At 37.4% G+C, this 18,250-nt stretch overlaps 1 protein-coding gene across 1 annotated transcript in view; it reads left to right on the forward strand.

The window, feature by feature from the left end:
- Nucleotides 1–18,250, forward strand: part of LOC135101649 (lysophosphatidylserine lipase ABHD12-like) — a 167,399-nt gene that overhangs the window by 136,138 nt on the left and 13,011 nt on the right. The window contains exons 3-11 of the mRNA XM_064005940.1: nt 2,771–2,858; nt 4,640–4,733; nt 5,053–5,171; nt 5,265–5,367; nt 5,830–6,038; nt 10,240–10,372; nt 10,899–11,016; nt 12,111–12,272; nt 15,530–15,657. Of these exons, the coding sequence (XP_063862010.1) occupies nt 4,678–4,733; nt 5,053–5,171; nt 5,265–5,367; nt 5,830–6,038; nt 10,240–10,372; nt 10,899–11,016; nt 12,111–12,272; nt 15,530–15,657 (1,028 nt within the window). The 5' untranslated portion in view covers nt 2,771–2,858; nt 4,640–4,677. The remainder of the gene's footprint in view (nt 1–2,770; nt 2,859–4,639; nt 4,734–5,052; nt 5,172–5,264; nt 5,368–5,829; nt 6,039–10,239; nt 10,373–10,898; nt 11,017–12,110; nt 12,273–15,529; nt 15,658–18,250) is intronic.

The raw sequence follows: 18,250 nt of genomic DNA on the forward strand, positions 1-18,250 counted from the left end.
TCTCTCTCTCTCTCTCTCTCTCTCTCTCTCTCTCTCTCTCTCTCTCTCTCTCTCTCTCTCTCTCTCGTTATCTCCATCGCTTCCTCTTTCCCCACATCTTCCTCTGCCTCTTCGTCCTCCTTCCTTATCTCCTTCGTCTCTTCATTTTTTCTTCACCCTCCTCCTCCTCCTCCTCCTTGATTTGTTCTTCCTCGTTCTTCCTTGTCATCAAAAGTACTATTTTCTTTACAATTTTCTTTATTGCGCTTGATGTATTGACTTTTTTTTATATTTCTGTTAACATGTACAGACATACACAGTACACAGTCGCAAATAAGCTTCACAAGTATACAGTAACAACTTCCCTACTCGGAAATTAACTCAACCACCGAACCGTCCTAAACACCAATCAACTGTGCTAAACACCTTCGTGAAAAGTCAGCAGCTAGAAGAGGAAAAGTGTCAATTGCAGTTTCCTTTGATGGCAACATGAGAAAAGAGCTGGTGTGAATGACAAAAGATGGGTTGGGGTAAAAATGTGTAGCTGTCCATGTACAGGATGCACGCGACGAGGGGAAGACGAGACGAATAAGGTGAAGACATCCTAGTACTTAAGGAAAACGCTCATATGTGCCAGATGGTGCACGGTGTACTAAGACAAAATGAGAAGTGGATTTTTTTTTTTTTTTATTACAGTTTAGTTTAGATAGATTTGAGAGTTAAAAATGTTCGCTTTTTGATTCATGTAAATTTTCCTTTTCTTTCCTTATAATATCTTTTTCTCCTCTTCATGATCAATTTGATTATGTCGTAGAAGCTTTCACCTTTCGTTTCAACTTTTCATCGGCTGTGGTTCTAGCTCGTTCCTCCCTCCCTCCCTCCTTCCTCCTCCTCCCCACATACGAGTATATCTTTTAGATTTAAATAACGCAGCAGCGAAACGCGTACTGCCATTTATCCATGTACAAGTGAGTATCATGCCTCCTCCAACTATGTTGAACTGCGAAGCCTGATATATAATGAATCTGAAACGAGAGAGAGAGAGAGAGAGAGAGAGAGAGAGAGAGAGAGAGAGGGTTTTTTTTTTTTTTTTTTTTGTGTGTGTCGGGCTTGATCCACAATTTCTTGCCTCCACCCCGACATTTACCAAGTCTTTCAGTGCCTTCAGTTATGTATCGAATATGTAATGTTAACACTTACCTTGAAAGGTTTCTTAACACGGGAAACGTGCAGAGCTTTTTTGATCAAATCATGAGAAACTTTAGTTCCTTGTATGTTCTGTTACTTCAGCAGTAATATTGGAGACCGCTGCGTGCTCAAGTAGTACATACACATATGCGTTAGCAATACATCTAAAAATTTATTTGCTATACAAATCAAAGCCTGGTGGAAGATTACAACTGTTATATTTGTACCGTTATAATGTAAGTTCTTAAGTAATGAGGTTACTTTTTTCACGAATATTCAGAAAAAAAATGCCACAGTCCTCTGCCTTCCCACGAATCACCAGGAACTTCGTTTTCTTCTCTTTCAACACCATACCATATTCCCTACAATAGTCTGGCAAATTTATCTGGACGTAGCCAGGATTACCATATCATCCATTAGTAACAATGCATGTAAATCCCCTAAAAAACCCTCAGCACCGACACTCCTCTTCAGCATCCACATCGCATTGTCCATATATAGTAAATACGAGTAACAGACGGTAGATGGAGAAGGAAGGAGGAATGATGGGGGAAGGAGGGGTGGAGAGTGGTAGTAGTAATGGTAGTAGTAGTAGTAGTTGTTGTTGTAGTAGGAGGAGGAGGAGGATGAGGAGGAGGAATAGAAAATGAAGAATGAAGGAGGAGGAGGAGGAGGAGGAAGAAGGAAGGAGGAATGGAGGAGGAGGAGGATGGGGGAGTCTCTTGACATTGCTACTAAGATGGTTTGATATGGAGGAGGGAAGGAATCCAGCTGACAGTCTCTGTAGTTTTGTGTACGAGGTATTGGGAAAATAGTTGGTGTATGTTAAAGGTTGTTTTGTTTTGTTTGTTTTTTTCTGTGTGTGTGTGTGTGTGTGTGTGTTTCTGGATCTTTATTACTGGAATTTGCTAGCATGAATTGTTATTTTCAATAATACATACCACACTGAATAAAAGTATAAAACATCTTTGTATATTTAATAATAATAATAATAATAATAATAATAATAATAATAATAATAATAATAATATGAATGAACAGGATCATTCTCTCTCTCTCTCTCTCTCTCTCTCTCTCTCTCTCTTCACTGTGTGTGTGTGTGTGTGTGTGAAATATTTTCTTACTGTATCATTAACCCATTACTAGAACAGGAAGGTGGATATTACCATGGGTAATGGCTGATAGACTAGGGAACCCATAACCATAAGACGGCATGATGTACAGTTTTGCGTCCTCTGCACTGTGCCAAGAGTTACCATTTATGAGCGACTATAGCAGCCAGAGGACTGTTGATAGCACGCCAAGGCCGTGTAAATAACATGGCCTTGGCACAATACGCAGTAGTTTCACATACAACCCCATAATCTTATACACTTGAAGGAGTGCCATATCCTGTAAAATGTGCGATACATCATAGAATACATGTACTAAAAATGTTATGTAGTGTATCTAACAGTAATGAGGAAGTATGAAGGAGTGGAAAAACAGTACAGCAAATTTCCTGAGTGACCCATGAAAAGAGGCCGTGGGCGAGCAGTTCTCTGTGGTGGATAGGGGATGCTCTGTGTGTCTGTGGATACTTTCATCAGCTGACTTCTGACAGAACGGGAGAAGGGGCACCACTGAGACCACTTCTGCGTACCCTGAGTCCTGTTGAGTCCTGCACGTGGCACTGGAGGCTCTCTGAGTAGGTAAGTAGCTTTGTAATGGTGCCTTGTTCATTGGCAGATACTGAGTGTGGTAGTGAAGTGGGAAATTTGTTACTTGGAAACTGGGTGAGGGTAAACACACAAATCCTCTTGATAACATGGAGTGGTTGCGTTTAGGATTGCGAGTATGGGGATGGATGTGGAGATATGTATTCAAATAAAGTAATAGGAAAAAGGAAGTTTAGTAGATAGGTATGTATTTGGTCTAGGGAGACGTTTCGTGAGTGAATGGTAGTGAGTAATTGCCATTCCTCATAGACAGCATGTTTCCCGCGCCTCCAGTGAAGGCAGCCAGCCTCACCCAACACAAATTATTAACTTATGCTAATAAGGAGAGGTAGGCAGATTTGATGCACTGATATACATATAGTGCCGGGGTGTTGAGAAATGTTGTTAATGTGTAAGCATTTAGGAAAGTGATTTGGTGTTTTCTTTGTTTAGTCTAGCGGTGCCCCGTGTTCTTTGTCTCATGTTGAGGTACACACCTCTGCTGTATTCTTGATGAAATATTTCACTAAATGCTTTTTGTTGATTTAACGGTGTCTGTATGATAACTTGCTAATTTGGTGTAACTATACAACCTTAAATCTATGGAGACATTATTATGTAAATTAATTACTTGATAAAAATGCAAGATTCAGTTTGCTAATCTGGCATAAAATGACTATGTGAGATTTTTGTTAAACATATAGAACAAAGACTTTAAATTTAGTGAGTCCAATAAGAGTGAGCTGAGATGAGGAAACACCAAATTCTAATTTCTATATGTTTTCATACGGGACAAGATCTACAATCCTTTATGCAAAATCCTTGGGACAAGGTACATTTCAGATTTCAGAGCAGTAGATTTTTAAGTTCATTTCAATGAAGATAGATCATAGTTACTTATTTTTTACAGTTAATTAATAGTAATCAATGAAGAAAACTAATAATTAATTATTAAGTATTCTGAATTAAGTTTATTCATGAATAAGAAAAGAATTTTGATTCTGGAGTGTGTCAGGGACCTGCATCTGAGAAAACAATGTACTGAGGGTAGAAATTGAACTAATTGAGTAGTATTATGAGTGCAGAGGTAATGGTGGAGTTTTGGTTCACAGGAAAGGGACTGTTACAGAGAACTTGAGAGATATGTAATACATTTACTATGGAATGCATACATTACAAGAGAGATTGACAATTCTAGATTGTGGTTTCAAATATAGAAAAATTTATGTGAAGATTCTAGATTGTGGTTTCAAACATTGGGAAATTTATGGTTTGTCAGGAGGGGGAGTGTCTACAGATTGGAATCCTTGACAACGAGTTCCAAAATGACTTGTTACTTGATAAATTGTGATGGCCAGATAAAGATCATCAATTTTCTGTACTACAATATGTACCACATATGATACATTTTGTTCCCTACCTTAGTAGTGATCTCATCATTCTACTCTTGCTCTCTTTTGAATAACCTAACTCTCCTCTTTTTCCTTTCCTTAATAATTATTTCATTGTCCCACTCTTGCTCTCCTTTGAGTAGTCAAACTCTATCCTCTTTTCTTTCATATTCACGTTTGATATATAGGTATACTATCTTCATGATTAAGTAAATTTTCACGAGGTGATGAAACTCGTCAATGCATAAAATTGAACACCTACATCATAGTACAGTCCATCCCTTTACCCTTATCAGATACACCCAGTCTTCCATAATGCTGTTCATCATTCTGAATATCATATTTATTGTGGTCTTTAGTAATGTATAATGTATTCTCTTGCAGTACAATAATTGATAAATACCAACACCAGAAATTGAAGGATGATCAAGCGACTTCTCTACCTTACTTTTCTAGTGTCATTATGGATTGGTGGAATGTAAGTATACTCAAACCTGTGACTAATTCTTGCTCTTTGTTGAAGATGAGTCAGTGTAACCAATACATGTTTGTTGAATGATTTATGGCAAGCTAATAGGTACATTTTTTATTTCAAATACATGGATTTCATTGTTATAATTGCTTATATTTGGTTTTGATTATTTATTCTTATGGAATGCTGAGACATTAAGTTCAAGCTTTGAACATTTTATTCAGGTGACAAGTGTGACATTCAGTTGTAAAATAAGTGAGCATAAATAAAAAAAATCTTATAACCATGGAATTATCCAAGCATTATCCTGTTGACACTCTTCCAGTGCCCTGAAAACAGTGGTGGTGGGAGCAGTGGTGACCCTGTTTGTGGTGTATATCATTGTTCCTCTTCTCTTCCACTATTCTCCCTCACTGCAGCGGCACATTGTTTTCCTCAACTTCTGTAAGTTTCCCAGGTTTTTATGCTTTAATCATGATGATAATTATGATAATAATGATAATAGTAAAAATAAATATTGTTAAAAAAAATTTTCAGTGAATGTGCCAAAAGTTGACTACAACTTGCCAGAGAATGAAGGCTTGCCAGGAACTCGTAACTTCTATTTACAAACAGAGAAAAATGTCAGTGTTGGTGTCTGGTATGTATCCTTTGTTTTCATTCTTTATGTACATAATCTCTTGATTTTACAGTCTGCCTTTTGAGTATAAAGATATCATAGTATATCTTTAAAGTGAAAGTGAGTGTGATGTTAAGCTATCCTGAGGAGTGTAATCATTGTATCCCCTTAAATCAGGACTGCCATCATCTTAGGTCATCACTTGTGATTTATGGTAACTTGTATTTATTTAAAGAGTGTCACTGACCATAAAGAACACCAAGAATCAATCATAGAAGGGAGGAACATAGGGATACTCATCCACATATTCTTTTTCATTAACTTAACTGATAGGCAAATATTCTGTCATTTATTATTTTCTAACATGTTACATATCATAAAAGCAATTATAATGGCTTGTAGTTTCTTTCATATTGATAGAATAATGGCATATTATTATCATTATTATTTTTTTCTTACTGATTAGTTCATTTGTATTTTAAGGCATATCTTACCGGAATCCCTGGCTCACTCAGCCCCTGAGAAGGGCTCCCCAGACTATGAGGACTGGTTTATTAAGTCCCTCTCTGACCATCATCCTGTGATCCTCTACCTGCATGGCAACACCTCATCCAGGGCGACAGCTCATAGGATTGAACTTTACAATGTTCTCAGAAAAATGGATTACCATGTTGTAGCTTTTGATTATAGAGGTGAGACTCATTTCTTTTTCAAATTCCTCACTGGTAAAATTACAACATATAGTGTATTTGAGAGTACTTTTGTCACTTGACTACCACAGACAACATGAGAGCTTAATAACCAACACTAGAAACCAAACTTAGAACTTACTGTATATTCACTGTAAACTTTTTGAGGGAGCTGAAGCAGAGTTATTATGACTGAAATCATACCTACCAGATTTATATTATACCCTACTAGTACCTTCAAGTATTTGATATGTTTGTTGTAGAAGCCACATTGGTGATGAGAGAGAGAGAGAGAGAGAGAGAGAGAGAGAGAGAGAGAGAGAGAGAGAGAGAGAGAGAGAGAGAGAGTGAGTGAGTGAGTGAGTTACTGAAAGCTTTGTACAAAGTTTTAAGGTGTTGACCATAGTAAAGTTTTTTTTTCTTTCATCCCTTAGACTCCTGCAGTATTGCAGCATCATCCTTTACATAAAAAGGAGTGTATCTGCTGGCCTAGAAACTCTTTTGATCAGTAGATTACTTCTCACAGCAGCACCACCAGTTAGAAAAGAAATTAGATATAAATAAGTAAAATTTTCCCACATTTCTCTATTTAGCCCTATGCATACATTAGCTTTCTTACTAAACACTATCAACTCATTCAATAACCTTCTGTTGTGATGAGCTGTGCAAATAGTGCAGAGGGAAGAAGGAAAAAGAGAAGAAAGAGAAAGCGAGAGAAGAAGAGGGAGAGAGAGAGAGGGAGAGCAAGACAAGTAAAGCAGATGCCTGAGGCGTGATAAGTACCTGTCCATCTCCCATGTGTTTACTCTCTGAGTATATAGTTACTCCTCTTCCATAATTAAATTTCCTTACTTCCTTTTGTCCCCTCATGTTGAGTCACCCATATTATATAGTTGAAGAGTTTGTCTTGCCTACAGAGTAATCAGAACCCACCCAGCCTTTGTAGTCTTCTCACAGTAATTTTTGAAAGATACTAGTTTCTGTGGGGAAAGTTAATATGTAGTGAGAGCAAGGCAGGTGGCTGTGTGTCCCTTTTCCTACACCCCCTTTCCCCCTTTGTCCTTTGTTATGCAACTCACCCACCCTAGGGAGTGTGGGGTGATGATGCTGCCGCCTTTGTCAGTCAGGTTTCTGTTTGCCTGAGGGGAAGATGTAGTCTCGCAGGAACCAAGTACTGGCATGGAGTTAGGATACATTTATGTATAGGAGAAGCCGCTTATTAGTTAGTATTGTATATGAGTTAGTGGCAGCCTCGCATCTGTTGATTTAAGTAGGTAACACATCAGTCATAGGGCATGAGTTAGGGTATATTTTTGTATAGGAAAGGGTACTTATTAGTTAGTATTGTATATGAGTTAGCAGCAGCCTTGCCCCTGTCAATTTAAGTAGGTAACACACCAGTCATAGGGGTTTGACCAGGTGTATGGTGCCAGTTACCTCATGGTGACAACAAGTCCTCTTTGCTCATCCCTGTCTGTTGTCTTGTGTTTGGGTTATTGCCTTTTATGCTGTTAAATGTTAATAGGATCAGAGTTCTTTTGAGAGCTTTGGACCCAGAGGATCATAGTTTCTCTGCCATACAGTAAAGTTAACTCCTTCCCCAGGCCTTACTGTTTATGGGTGGTATTGGCCTGCCTTCTAGGAGGTTGTAAAGGTCACTGAACAGCATAGGAGACAATGTTCTGTGAGTGTGGAAGGTTTTGTCTCAAGAGAGTGGTAGCTCATAGATTATTATAATCCTCATAGTTGTTTGTCCCTTGTCATAGCTCTGCCTCGTAGAACGTGGTTGTATGATTCTTTCTCAGCAAGTGAAGTGTGTTCGGTGTATTCCTCTCTTAGTGCTCAAGTAAAGACTGAGCAGTGATCTCATATCTTTAATTCACCAGAGGAGACCAGAAGGACCCTGTACAGGTGAATGTGGGTCCCACACTAGACTGTGCAGGAGGCAGTTTAGGGAGGCTGACCCAAGGTAGTGGCAGCTGTGAGGGGGGCTGAACCTGGTGTTGTGACACTATATTTAATGGTTACAGGAGACCAGAAGGACCCTGTATACCTGTAGTTTGGCCCCGCACTAGATTACATAGGGAATACATAGGGTTTAGGGGAGCTGGCCAAGTTAAAGGCAGCTGTGAGAGGAGTGGAACCTGTGGTCGTAAGACTGCCCACATCATACATCTTCACTGCGTACGTCCCACATTGCTGTCCAGTTGAATACAATTACTTCTTTCAAATGTAGCATAAATTCTCTTAATTTGTTCAACATTTTTCAGCTGCACTCCTGAGTGAGAAAATCAGATACATACATACATCTTTTAAACATTTTGTTCTTTGCTAGTCCTTTTCTGTGATTTCCATCCTCTTTTCGGTTCCAGTTTTTATTATAAACCTTTCCAGCAAGAGTTAAGAGACTTATACTTCAATAATTCCCACTTTCATTTTTCCCCTTGATGTAGAGGTTAGTGTGCTCAGCTTATATCCAAGAGGTCTTGACTGTGAATCCTGTGTCAGACAGAAGCATATTGGGTTTGTCTCCTTTCCTTTAGTAACCCATGTTCATAAGGCAATGAATATTATGGGAATTGTGGCCTTGCCTTTCTAGCTGGAGTTGAAAGCCAGCAATGCTGCATTTCTGTATTTGTTATGAGTCTGCATACTTATTGCAAAAAACCAGAAATATTCTGTGCTACATTTTGAGTAGTAAGCAAGATGATATATAAAGTTTGTAGATTGGGATAATGAAGGTTTTTGTATGGTTTTCTAATACCAATACCTTGTTCTCTTTTCATGCTGACTTCGTTTATCCACTTAATTATAATTTATCCTCCATTCTTCAATATATCAGCTGTAGTCCTAACCACTCCTGCCTTTCTATTCATTTTTTTTTTTTTTTTTTTTCTATCATATCCCTTATAATTTTTTGCACCCTGGTATCACCACTTATCATTTCTGTAAGTATCACATTCACTTTTTTATTTTTACTTATTTATTTGTTTGTTTTATTTTTATCTTATTTATTTATTTTACTTATTTATTTATTTATTTATTTATTTATTTTATCTATTTACTTGTTTATTTTATCTATTTACTTATTTATTTTTTGCCAGCAGGAAATTTTGCTGCAAGTCTTTTGAATGCATAAATGGTCAGCTTCATATTTGTGGAGACATGTTGGTTAGTTACACTCATGGTGGTGAAGATAGATTTTAAAGGCTCAGGCAACTCCCTGATGCAGGTGCTATCAAAGATAGGGTTGATAGGAAACATGTGGGTATTGTTCTGGCACTCAGTAATATCTTGAGAAATGGCTGGCTTTGGGGGGGACTGGAACTCTGGTCCCCAAGATCATCCTGTCTGAGCACTGACCATGAGGGCACTGCTTCCCTTGATTGTTTGATCTTCATTTGCTGCTACATTCATCAAATTTCAATATTCCATTCATCTCCCTTTTGAGAGTTCATCCTGAACTTCCTTCCAATATGACTTTTTATTTATATATTTTTCACATAGTCACCTTCCAAGAAATGACAAAAAATAGCACTTTAAATCTGTACAACCTAAACACTTGTTTACATGTTTTCCACAGATGCTGTGTACAAGTATCAATAATGGTTTCTCTATGTAGATCGACTTTGAATTTTCCAGTAGCTGCTGGTAATAAGCTGTTTAGTCTGTCTAATTTTGCTTTCCACTAACTTGAGAAGCTCAGCATGTTGAAAACACTAGTTTATCAGTATTTATTTATTGATCTATTTTTGATCTGTTCTTGCACAGTCAGAGCTGATGTGTTTGGGGAAGCTACCCAAGCCAGCACACAGTTTTATGTTGGCAAACATGGATTTATAACAAAAATGGACCCATGTCTTTTTTCTGCTCTTTTCCTGTTAAAACCCAGACTAATATCATACATTTGCTGCTTTTAATGATAGTGTAAGTGCCTTAAGTCATCATATGCAATGGTAAAAGTAGTCTAACGTAATATCCAGGAACCAAGGCTGCTTATTTTTGGTGTCACACCTATAGAGGTGATGAGAGTCCAGATATTGATGATTTTGAAGCCTTAAGTATTTTTCAGATCACAATTATTCAAATTTAGAAGGTCATAATACACTTTAAAGAAATATGTTCTATGAGAAGAAATGTTATTGGATAACAACTGTATGATGGGAACTCTTATCCTAGAATATCTTGATATGGTGTTCCTCAGGTTATGCTGACTCCTCCCGGGTGCAGCCCAATGAGCCTGGTGTGGTGCATGATGCCAAAGTTGTGTACAGATTTATTCGTGAGCGGTGTGGGTCCTCTCCACTCTTTGTTTGGGGCCACTCCCTTGGAACAGGGTGAGTGGAAACAATGTGAAAGCATGTGCAAAGTTGTTGATGTAATTATATAATTGTTTTGATTTATCTTCAAGCATAGAATAGACTTGCATTATCCTTACAAATATCTCACTGGTAACAAAGATGACACAATATTTATAAAAGAAGTTTGGTCATTAATGAGCTTTGTGGACCTGCTTTCACACTCCTGTGGGATTTGGTTCTGAATCTCTTAATGGATGGTTCCCCATTTAACACTTCTCTCTAGACTTAATAATTGCATGCATAACAAGAACTGTCAGGCAGCTCACAATCTGTTACTTGTGTTAAACTGTATTGATAAGCATCATACTTTCATGATTTTGTAAATATCTTTCTTTTAACTATATGTATCCTAAAGTAATTACTGTGTAATTTTACCATCATTCTACAGGCCATGAGTCAAACACCCTGATGCAGTGTAAGGTCATTGCCTCCTTATGTTAAGGTGAACCCAAATAAATATTCAAGATCATGTTTCTCATCACATGCATATCTTGTGTTTTAGTGTGTCTACCCATGCTGTCCGGGACCTGTGTCTTGAAGGAGACTCCCCAACAGCACTGGTGTTGGAGTCACCTTTCAATAACATTAAAGATGAGATTAAATTTCATCCACTTTCTTCAGTAAGTTTTAGTTTTTATTCTTTGTACTATTTTGTTTTCCATTCTAAAATTTGTGTCAAAACAGACAACACAAATCAGTCTAAAAAACTACCAACAATGGCAGTAATTGTATTATCATTAAGAAATTTTTTGCATACCATGTATCACTAATGTTATTTGGCTGAAAATTGAAGACAAAACACCACTTTTCATAACACTTACCTGATGATCACATACCATATTTGATGGCTCATAAGATGCACCTTTCCTCCAAAAAAAAAAGTCTCAGGAAATGAGCCTACATCCTATGAAGCCGAGGTTCAGCATTGAGGCAGTGGTTGGTGGTAAGTCTATGGTAACAGAGGCTCTAAAATCAAGCCCCAGACATCTTTACACATGTAAACAAAGTGATGATTGGTACTACACCACAAAACAACTCTTTCTTTCAAGGTAACAATATACAATAGGTCATACTTACCGGTAATTCACTTAGAATGACACCAGTCAGGAAGAATTTGCCTAAGTGATCATGCACCACGCATTGCATGTGCCAAAACAAACATGCGGTCAGTTACACACCGAACCTGGTGACACAGGCAAGCTTCACTGTGTTCTTTACAGTGTGATGCCATTACTCCTTGAGGTAAGATACACTTTCATACAATTAAAATTACATCTATCTTTTAACATTCTTATGAACAAACTTTATCACCCCTGTAGTCTCTCACAGTCACTGCTGACGACATATGCCAATTACATGTTTACATTTCACAACAGGATTGGTACGTAGGCTACTAGCAAATATTAAAGTTTTTAAATGCAAAATATTGGGATCTAATAATGATCTAAATGCATGTGAGAGTCTTCAAATGTGAGGTGAAATCCTTCACTTCATATTCAGAGCTTAAATCTGTTCATTTATCTTTTTTTTTTCATTTCAGTGTCTGCCAAAACTGGGTGCGTCTTATGAGCCCATGTGTCTTATGAGCCATCAAATATGATAGTTTCAAAATATGTAGCTCATCATTACTCAGCAGCACACACAGACACATGAAGATTGAATTTGAAATCATTTTTTTTTTGTATACTTTGCATCCAAAAACTTTAATTTTCAGATATTTCGCAAGATGCCAAAGTTTGACTGGCTCTTTCTCAAGCCATTAGCATCATCTGGCATTGACTTCCGGAGTGAGGAGCACATCACACACGTTGCTGCCCCGGTTCTTATTCTTCATGCTGAGGATGACCTTGTGGTGCCTTTCACCCTAGGAAAGAAGGTCTGTACTCTTAACAGTCAATTATTCAGATATTTACTTCTCATACATGGTTCTTGGACATAACAATGATTTGTACATTAGATTGCTTTATTGCTCTGTGTGTGTGTGTGTGTGTGTGTATGCTTACCAAGTTGTAATTTACAGTGCCTGAGCTACGCTCATGTGGTCCCGTTTCCATATTTACACGTCCATTTTTTTCTTGAAGTTGTGCACACTCATTGCTGATACTGCATCCTCATTGAGCTTGTTTCAAACTTCTATATTTCTATGTGAGAAACTATATTTCTTTATGTTATTCAAGCATCTTCTTTTTTGTATTTTTTTTTTGCTGTGTCCTCATGTGTATCTGGTTTTTCCTACTCCTCTTAGCAACAATTTCTCATTATCTATTTCTTCTGCTCTATTCCAGAATTTATAAATTAGTATTAAGTCTCCTCTTTCTCTTCTTTGCTCCAATGTTGGCAAATTAATTTCCTGTAACCTGTCTTCATATACTAATTCTTCCAGTTCTGGAACCATCTTCATTGCCATCCTTTGTATCCTCTCTAGTTTTTTTCCTTGTTTCTTTTTATGGGGAGACCACTTTGATATAGCATATTCCAACTTTGGTCTAATCATGGTGGTAATTAGCTTTCTCATCATATCTTTATCAATGTTGTGGAATGCTGTTCCAGTATTTGTCACCGTTTTATATGTATCTCCGAATATCTTTTCTACGTGCTTCTCTGACTGTTGACTATCTTGTATTATCACTCCCAGATCTTTCTCTCCTTGTACATTTATTATTTCTTTATTTCCTATTTTATATGTCCATTATGGTCTCTTTTCATTTTTTCCCATTTCCATTACATGACATTTTATCACATTAGATTCCCTCTCCCATTTCTTACTCCAGTCCCAGATTTTATTCCAATCCTCATATAGAATTTCAGTCTTTGTTGTTTCTTATGTGTCTTTGTAACTTTGCATCATCTGTAAACTAACTCATGTAACTCTTTACTCCTCCATTTATGGAGGTCAGGAAAAATATTGGTGCTAGCACTGATCCTTGTGGTACTCCACTATCTACTTTTCTCCATTTCAATTTTACATCTTTTACTACTGTTCTCATTTCTCTCCCCTTTAAGTAACTTTCCATCCAGCTTTTAAATTTTTTTCTCTTTAATCCTCTTATATTTTCTAGCTTCCATAATAACTTGTGGGGAACTTGGTCAAAATTTTTTTTAGATCCAAATACACACAGTCTACCCATCCATTCCTCTCCTGTGTTATATCAGTCACTCTTGAATAAAAGCTCATCAAATTGGTTACTCATGATAGCTTTTTGCTTAAACCACACTATTTTTCTGTTATTATATCATGTTTTTTCTAGAAATTCTGACCACTGCTTCTTTATTACTTTTTCACAGATTTTACATACTATGTTGGTCATTGATACTGGTCTACAGTTTAGTGGTTCTTTCTTTTTTTCCACTTATATAAATTGGCACTACGTCTGCTCTCTTCCATTCCTTAGGCAGTCTTCCAGTTGATATTGAGCAATTTATTATGTCATATGCTGGTTCAATTCATTGTTTCCTGTACTCTTTTAAAATGAAACCTGGTACTCCATCTGGTCCTGTTACTTTCCTCTCTTCCAGTTCCTCCATCATTTTATAAACTTCTTTAATTACTGGGGCCATGAGTCCATAACACTCACTGTTTCCTCACCTGTGGGACCACATATGCATGTGTGTGTGTGTGTGTGTGTGTGTGTTGTTTGTTTATTTGAAACAAAAGATAGTGTTTTTTTTTATTTGTATGACTTTTATTGATTTGATACATACATTTATTCGATTTGAAAGAGAGAGAGAGAGAGAGAGAGAGAGAGAGAGAGAGAGAGAGAGAGAGAGAGAGAGAGAGAGAGAGAAAGAGAGAGAGAGAGAGATATCTGGTAGAAAAAAAACACACTTTAAGTATGAAGTAACAATTTTAAAGCAGCATGATAATGACATCAGTAGCACCTGGAGATAGAGCAATAACCCAAGTAGTGCCAATCAGTTTATGAGCAGAATGTACTGTGAAAGTACATTCTGAAAAGAAAGAAGGAATATATGTTAAGGGAAAAGAATGACTTGTTATGATTAAAGAGTGTGATGTCAAAAAAAATATACAAAAGGGGAATATATGCTGAAGTGTGAATGACAACCCACTGTCCAGTGGGTTGTTAGAGTTCTTAGTATGAGAGAGAGAGAGAGAGAGAGAGAGAGAGAGAGAGAGAGAGAGAGAGGAAGGAAGGAAGGACGAGAAAGTGCAGAGATGAGAGATAGATGAGAGATAGACAAGGTGCAAAAGGTGGCTTCCATTACAGCTGCCACTTTGAGTGAGTTCTCAGAAATGGCACAAGAGATTGGATTAATTTAATCATGGAAGTAGCTGATGCACTTGACTCACAAGCAGGAGATCAGTGTCATGAATCGCTACCTATTATTCAGGAAGGTTTCTTTTTGAGTCACAGCCTCTATTCTGTCATAATTAGTATGGACCAGAATTAATGAAAATTAAATTTTGCAGTTTGGTAGGATTACAAGCTGAACTGTGTACCCTTTATGATCATGTGTAGGTTGAGTTTTGAAGGCTAAAATTTATAGAAAAAATTGGATTAACTTGTGAACAAATAGCAGTTCTGTCTTATTGACATCTATGCATGATAGTAATGAGTAGAAGGAAATCATACATCAGCTAGCCATATACATGGAGATCCAGCCTATACTATGGCCACAGATGAGCAAAGGTTGAGCACTTGTGCATATGGAACAGTTTTTTTTTTGTCTAGTCTGACCTCATCAGGTCAGGTCAGGTCATCATTAGTGTGAGAATTCTTCTAGCAAGGGTTGGTAATCTTGTGTAGTTGCTTACCCTGGAGGTCATCATAAGCATCACTATCATTCATGATACCTTTGAAATCATAGGATGACCGTTGCAGAAATGTTCCCAGAATACTCTTCACATATGTAATTTTAATTTGTAACATCACAGCTCTCCCTTGAGATCCCTTCATAAATTTTTTGGCCACTTTTAAAGCTCTCTGGTTTATATATCACTCCAGCATTTTTCATGAGTCTTTCAGCACCTGTACACATTAAACCAACATGGTATCATTTTTATTCTTTAAGCAGCTCTACATTAATTAGTTTCCATGGGTATTGTAGGAAAAAGGTGGGGAATTATTGAAGAAATATCTAGATCATCATTGTAATCTACCTTTCCTTCACCAGCTGTATGAAACAGCTCAGAGAGTGCGTCCTCAAACTGCTCCACCTGTGAAGTTCATAGATTTTGCTGCAAAGTTTGGATATGCACACAAATTCATCTGCCGTGCTCCTGAACTGCCTGACATTCTCAGGTAATCTTGTATTTTGTATGTAGTTTTGTTGCATATGTTTTGCAGTACATATATTTAATATTTCATATACTGATTGAGAATCCTTTATTCAGAGTAGTTGGAATTTTTGGTATGGATTTTGGGTTTTTCCAGATTTCAGATTTCAGTGGCAGCCTTGGTCAGGAACCTTTGAAAACAGGGGCTCTGCCCTAATTTGCATTTATAAAGTAACACAGCAATCCTTCAGGAAGTAAACAATTCACACAGGGAAGCCACAGAATGCCTGATTTCTGATCCCTCTAAAATTTCTGACTGGGGCAGAGCAAACTTAATATTGTTCAATGCCACAAAAAGCCAGTTCCTCCATCTATCAGCCCAACACAACCTTCCAGTCAACTATTCCCTCTTTTTCAATGATGCTTAAGTGTCCCCCTCTTCTACACTGAACATCCTTGGTCTGTCCTTTACTTATAATCTAAACTGGAAACTTCACATCTCATCTCTAGCTAAAACAGCTTCTATGAAGTTAGGTATTCTGAGTCATCTCTGCCAGTTTTTCTCACCCCCTGCTGCTAACTCTGTACAGGGGCCTTTTCTGCCCATGTATGAAGTATGCTTCACATGTATGGGGGAGGGGGGGTTCCACTCATACTGCTATTTTAGACAACATGAAATCAAAAGCTTTTTGCCTTATCAATTCCTCTCCTCTAACTGACTGTCTTCAACCCCTTTCTCATCATCATAATGTTACACCTCTTACTATCTTTTACCACTATTTTCATGCTAACTGTTCTTCTGATCTTACTAACTGCATGATTCTCCTCCTCCTGTGGCCTTGCTGCACAAGACTTTCTTCTTTCTCTCACCCCTATTCTGTCCACCTCTCTAATGCAAGAATTAACCATTATTCTCAGTCATTCATCCCTTTCTCTGGTAAACTCTGGAACTCCCTATCTGATTCTGTATTTCCTCTTTACTATGACTTGAACCCTTTCAAGAGGGAGGCTTCAAGACACCTATCCTTCAATTTTCAATGATTCTCTTGATGTCTCTTTTGAGACTGGTGTCCAAATGGGATTTTTTTTCCTCCTGTTTTGTTTCCCTTGGCCAGTGACCCTCTTACATAAAAAAAAGTATTTGTAATGTTATTATTTCACCATGACAGGATAAAGAAATACCTGTAAGCCAAAGCAGGACTGGCTGTGAGGTACCTTATGGTTCAGTCAACTGAGTCTTGTCCTTATAGCCTGTCATCTGTGTTTGATCCCCATTCAAATCCACCTCCTTTATTTATAATACATAGATTAATTTCTTGGTGTCTCATAACATAACATAATTCTTTATGCAAAGGTAAAGTGTTTTATTCAATTATGGTATTATGCTGTCTCAAACATTGAACACATACAAAGATACATTATCTCTGAAAGTACATTGATCTATCATAATGAAAAAATGTAATGTCAATAATGGGTGGTACTGTGCAAAGCAAAGGATATCTTTAAGATGTTGCAAGTGATGAGGTTGAATCTATACACAAAATGTTTATGAAATATTGGTAAAAATGTATTTCAGAAGTAAATACAAACAAGTAGAAAAAATATTATTATATTCAACCCATTAATGAAAGGAACTACAGGGTGTCATGCGAGTTAAGGTACATATTTCAAAATTTGATAGTTCAAGTAATTCTAAGTTGAAAATACTCTATACACATATGCAGTGTTTTGCTTTATTTTGTGAGAAATTAATGTGCAAGTTGTGTGTTGTGGGAACCGCTTGCCTGAGTGGGCGTCTGCCTTCTTCCTTTCCCCCCTGGTTCGCTACATACTTGAGCGGCACTGTGTGGCATTAAGTGATAATTTTTTGTGTACAATCTACACAGTCAAAGCCTTACAGGAAAGACATCTTCACTGTAGCAAAAAGATATACTTTGGCAGTCAGCTGATTGATGAGGCCTGTCACTATTAGGTATCAAGACATCAGCTGAGTGTTGAGGGAGTGACAGACAGTTGCAGTGAGTTGTTTAAAAAGTAGTAATTAACAACCACTGTATTGCTGTGTTACCTGTACATTTTCTTCACCAACATGTACAAAAATTCAATCTGTCATTTGCTAACTGTTTCCTGTAAGGCTCTGAGTGCGTAGATTGTACACAAAATATTATCACTTAATGCCACGCAGTGCCACTTGAGTATGTAGTGAACCAAGAAGGGAAGGAAGGAGATGGAGGCCCACCAAGGTGAGCGGTTCCTGCAACACACAATTTACACATTAATTTCTCTCAAAATAAAGCAAAACGCAGCATGTGTATATAGAGTATTTTCGACTTAAAATTACCTGAACTATCAAATCTCAAAGTATGTACCTTAACTTGTGTAAGAAATAGATTATAAAGTCTAGAAATTACCATACAATTTTTGCATAGGTATCAAGGTATAAACTGAGAGCATCCTTGTCTTTGACCATATTAACTTTATAAGTATCTATAGCTTTTTAGCCATGCTACAGAGAGTGACATTAGAGGCACAACACAAGTAGGTATCTTCCATTCCACTGATATCCTGAGTTGCTGACTTAGCTGCCAGCTGTTTTGACATGCAAGACTATCACAGAT

Source organism: Scylla paramamosain, chromosome 6 (assembly GCF_035594125.1).
Source record: "Scylla paramamosain isolate STU-SP2022 chromosome 6, ASM3559412v1, whole genome shotgun sequence".
NCBI lineage: Eukaryota > Metazoa > Arthropoda > Malacostraca > Decapoda > Portunidae > Scylla > Scylla paramamosain.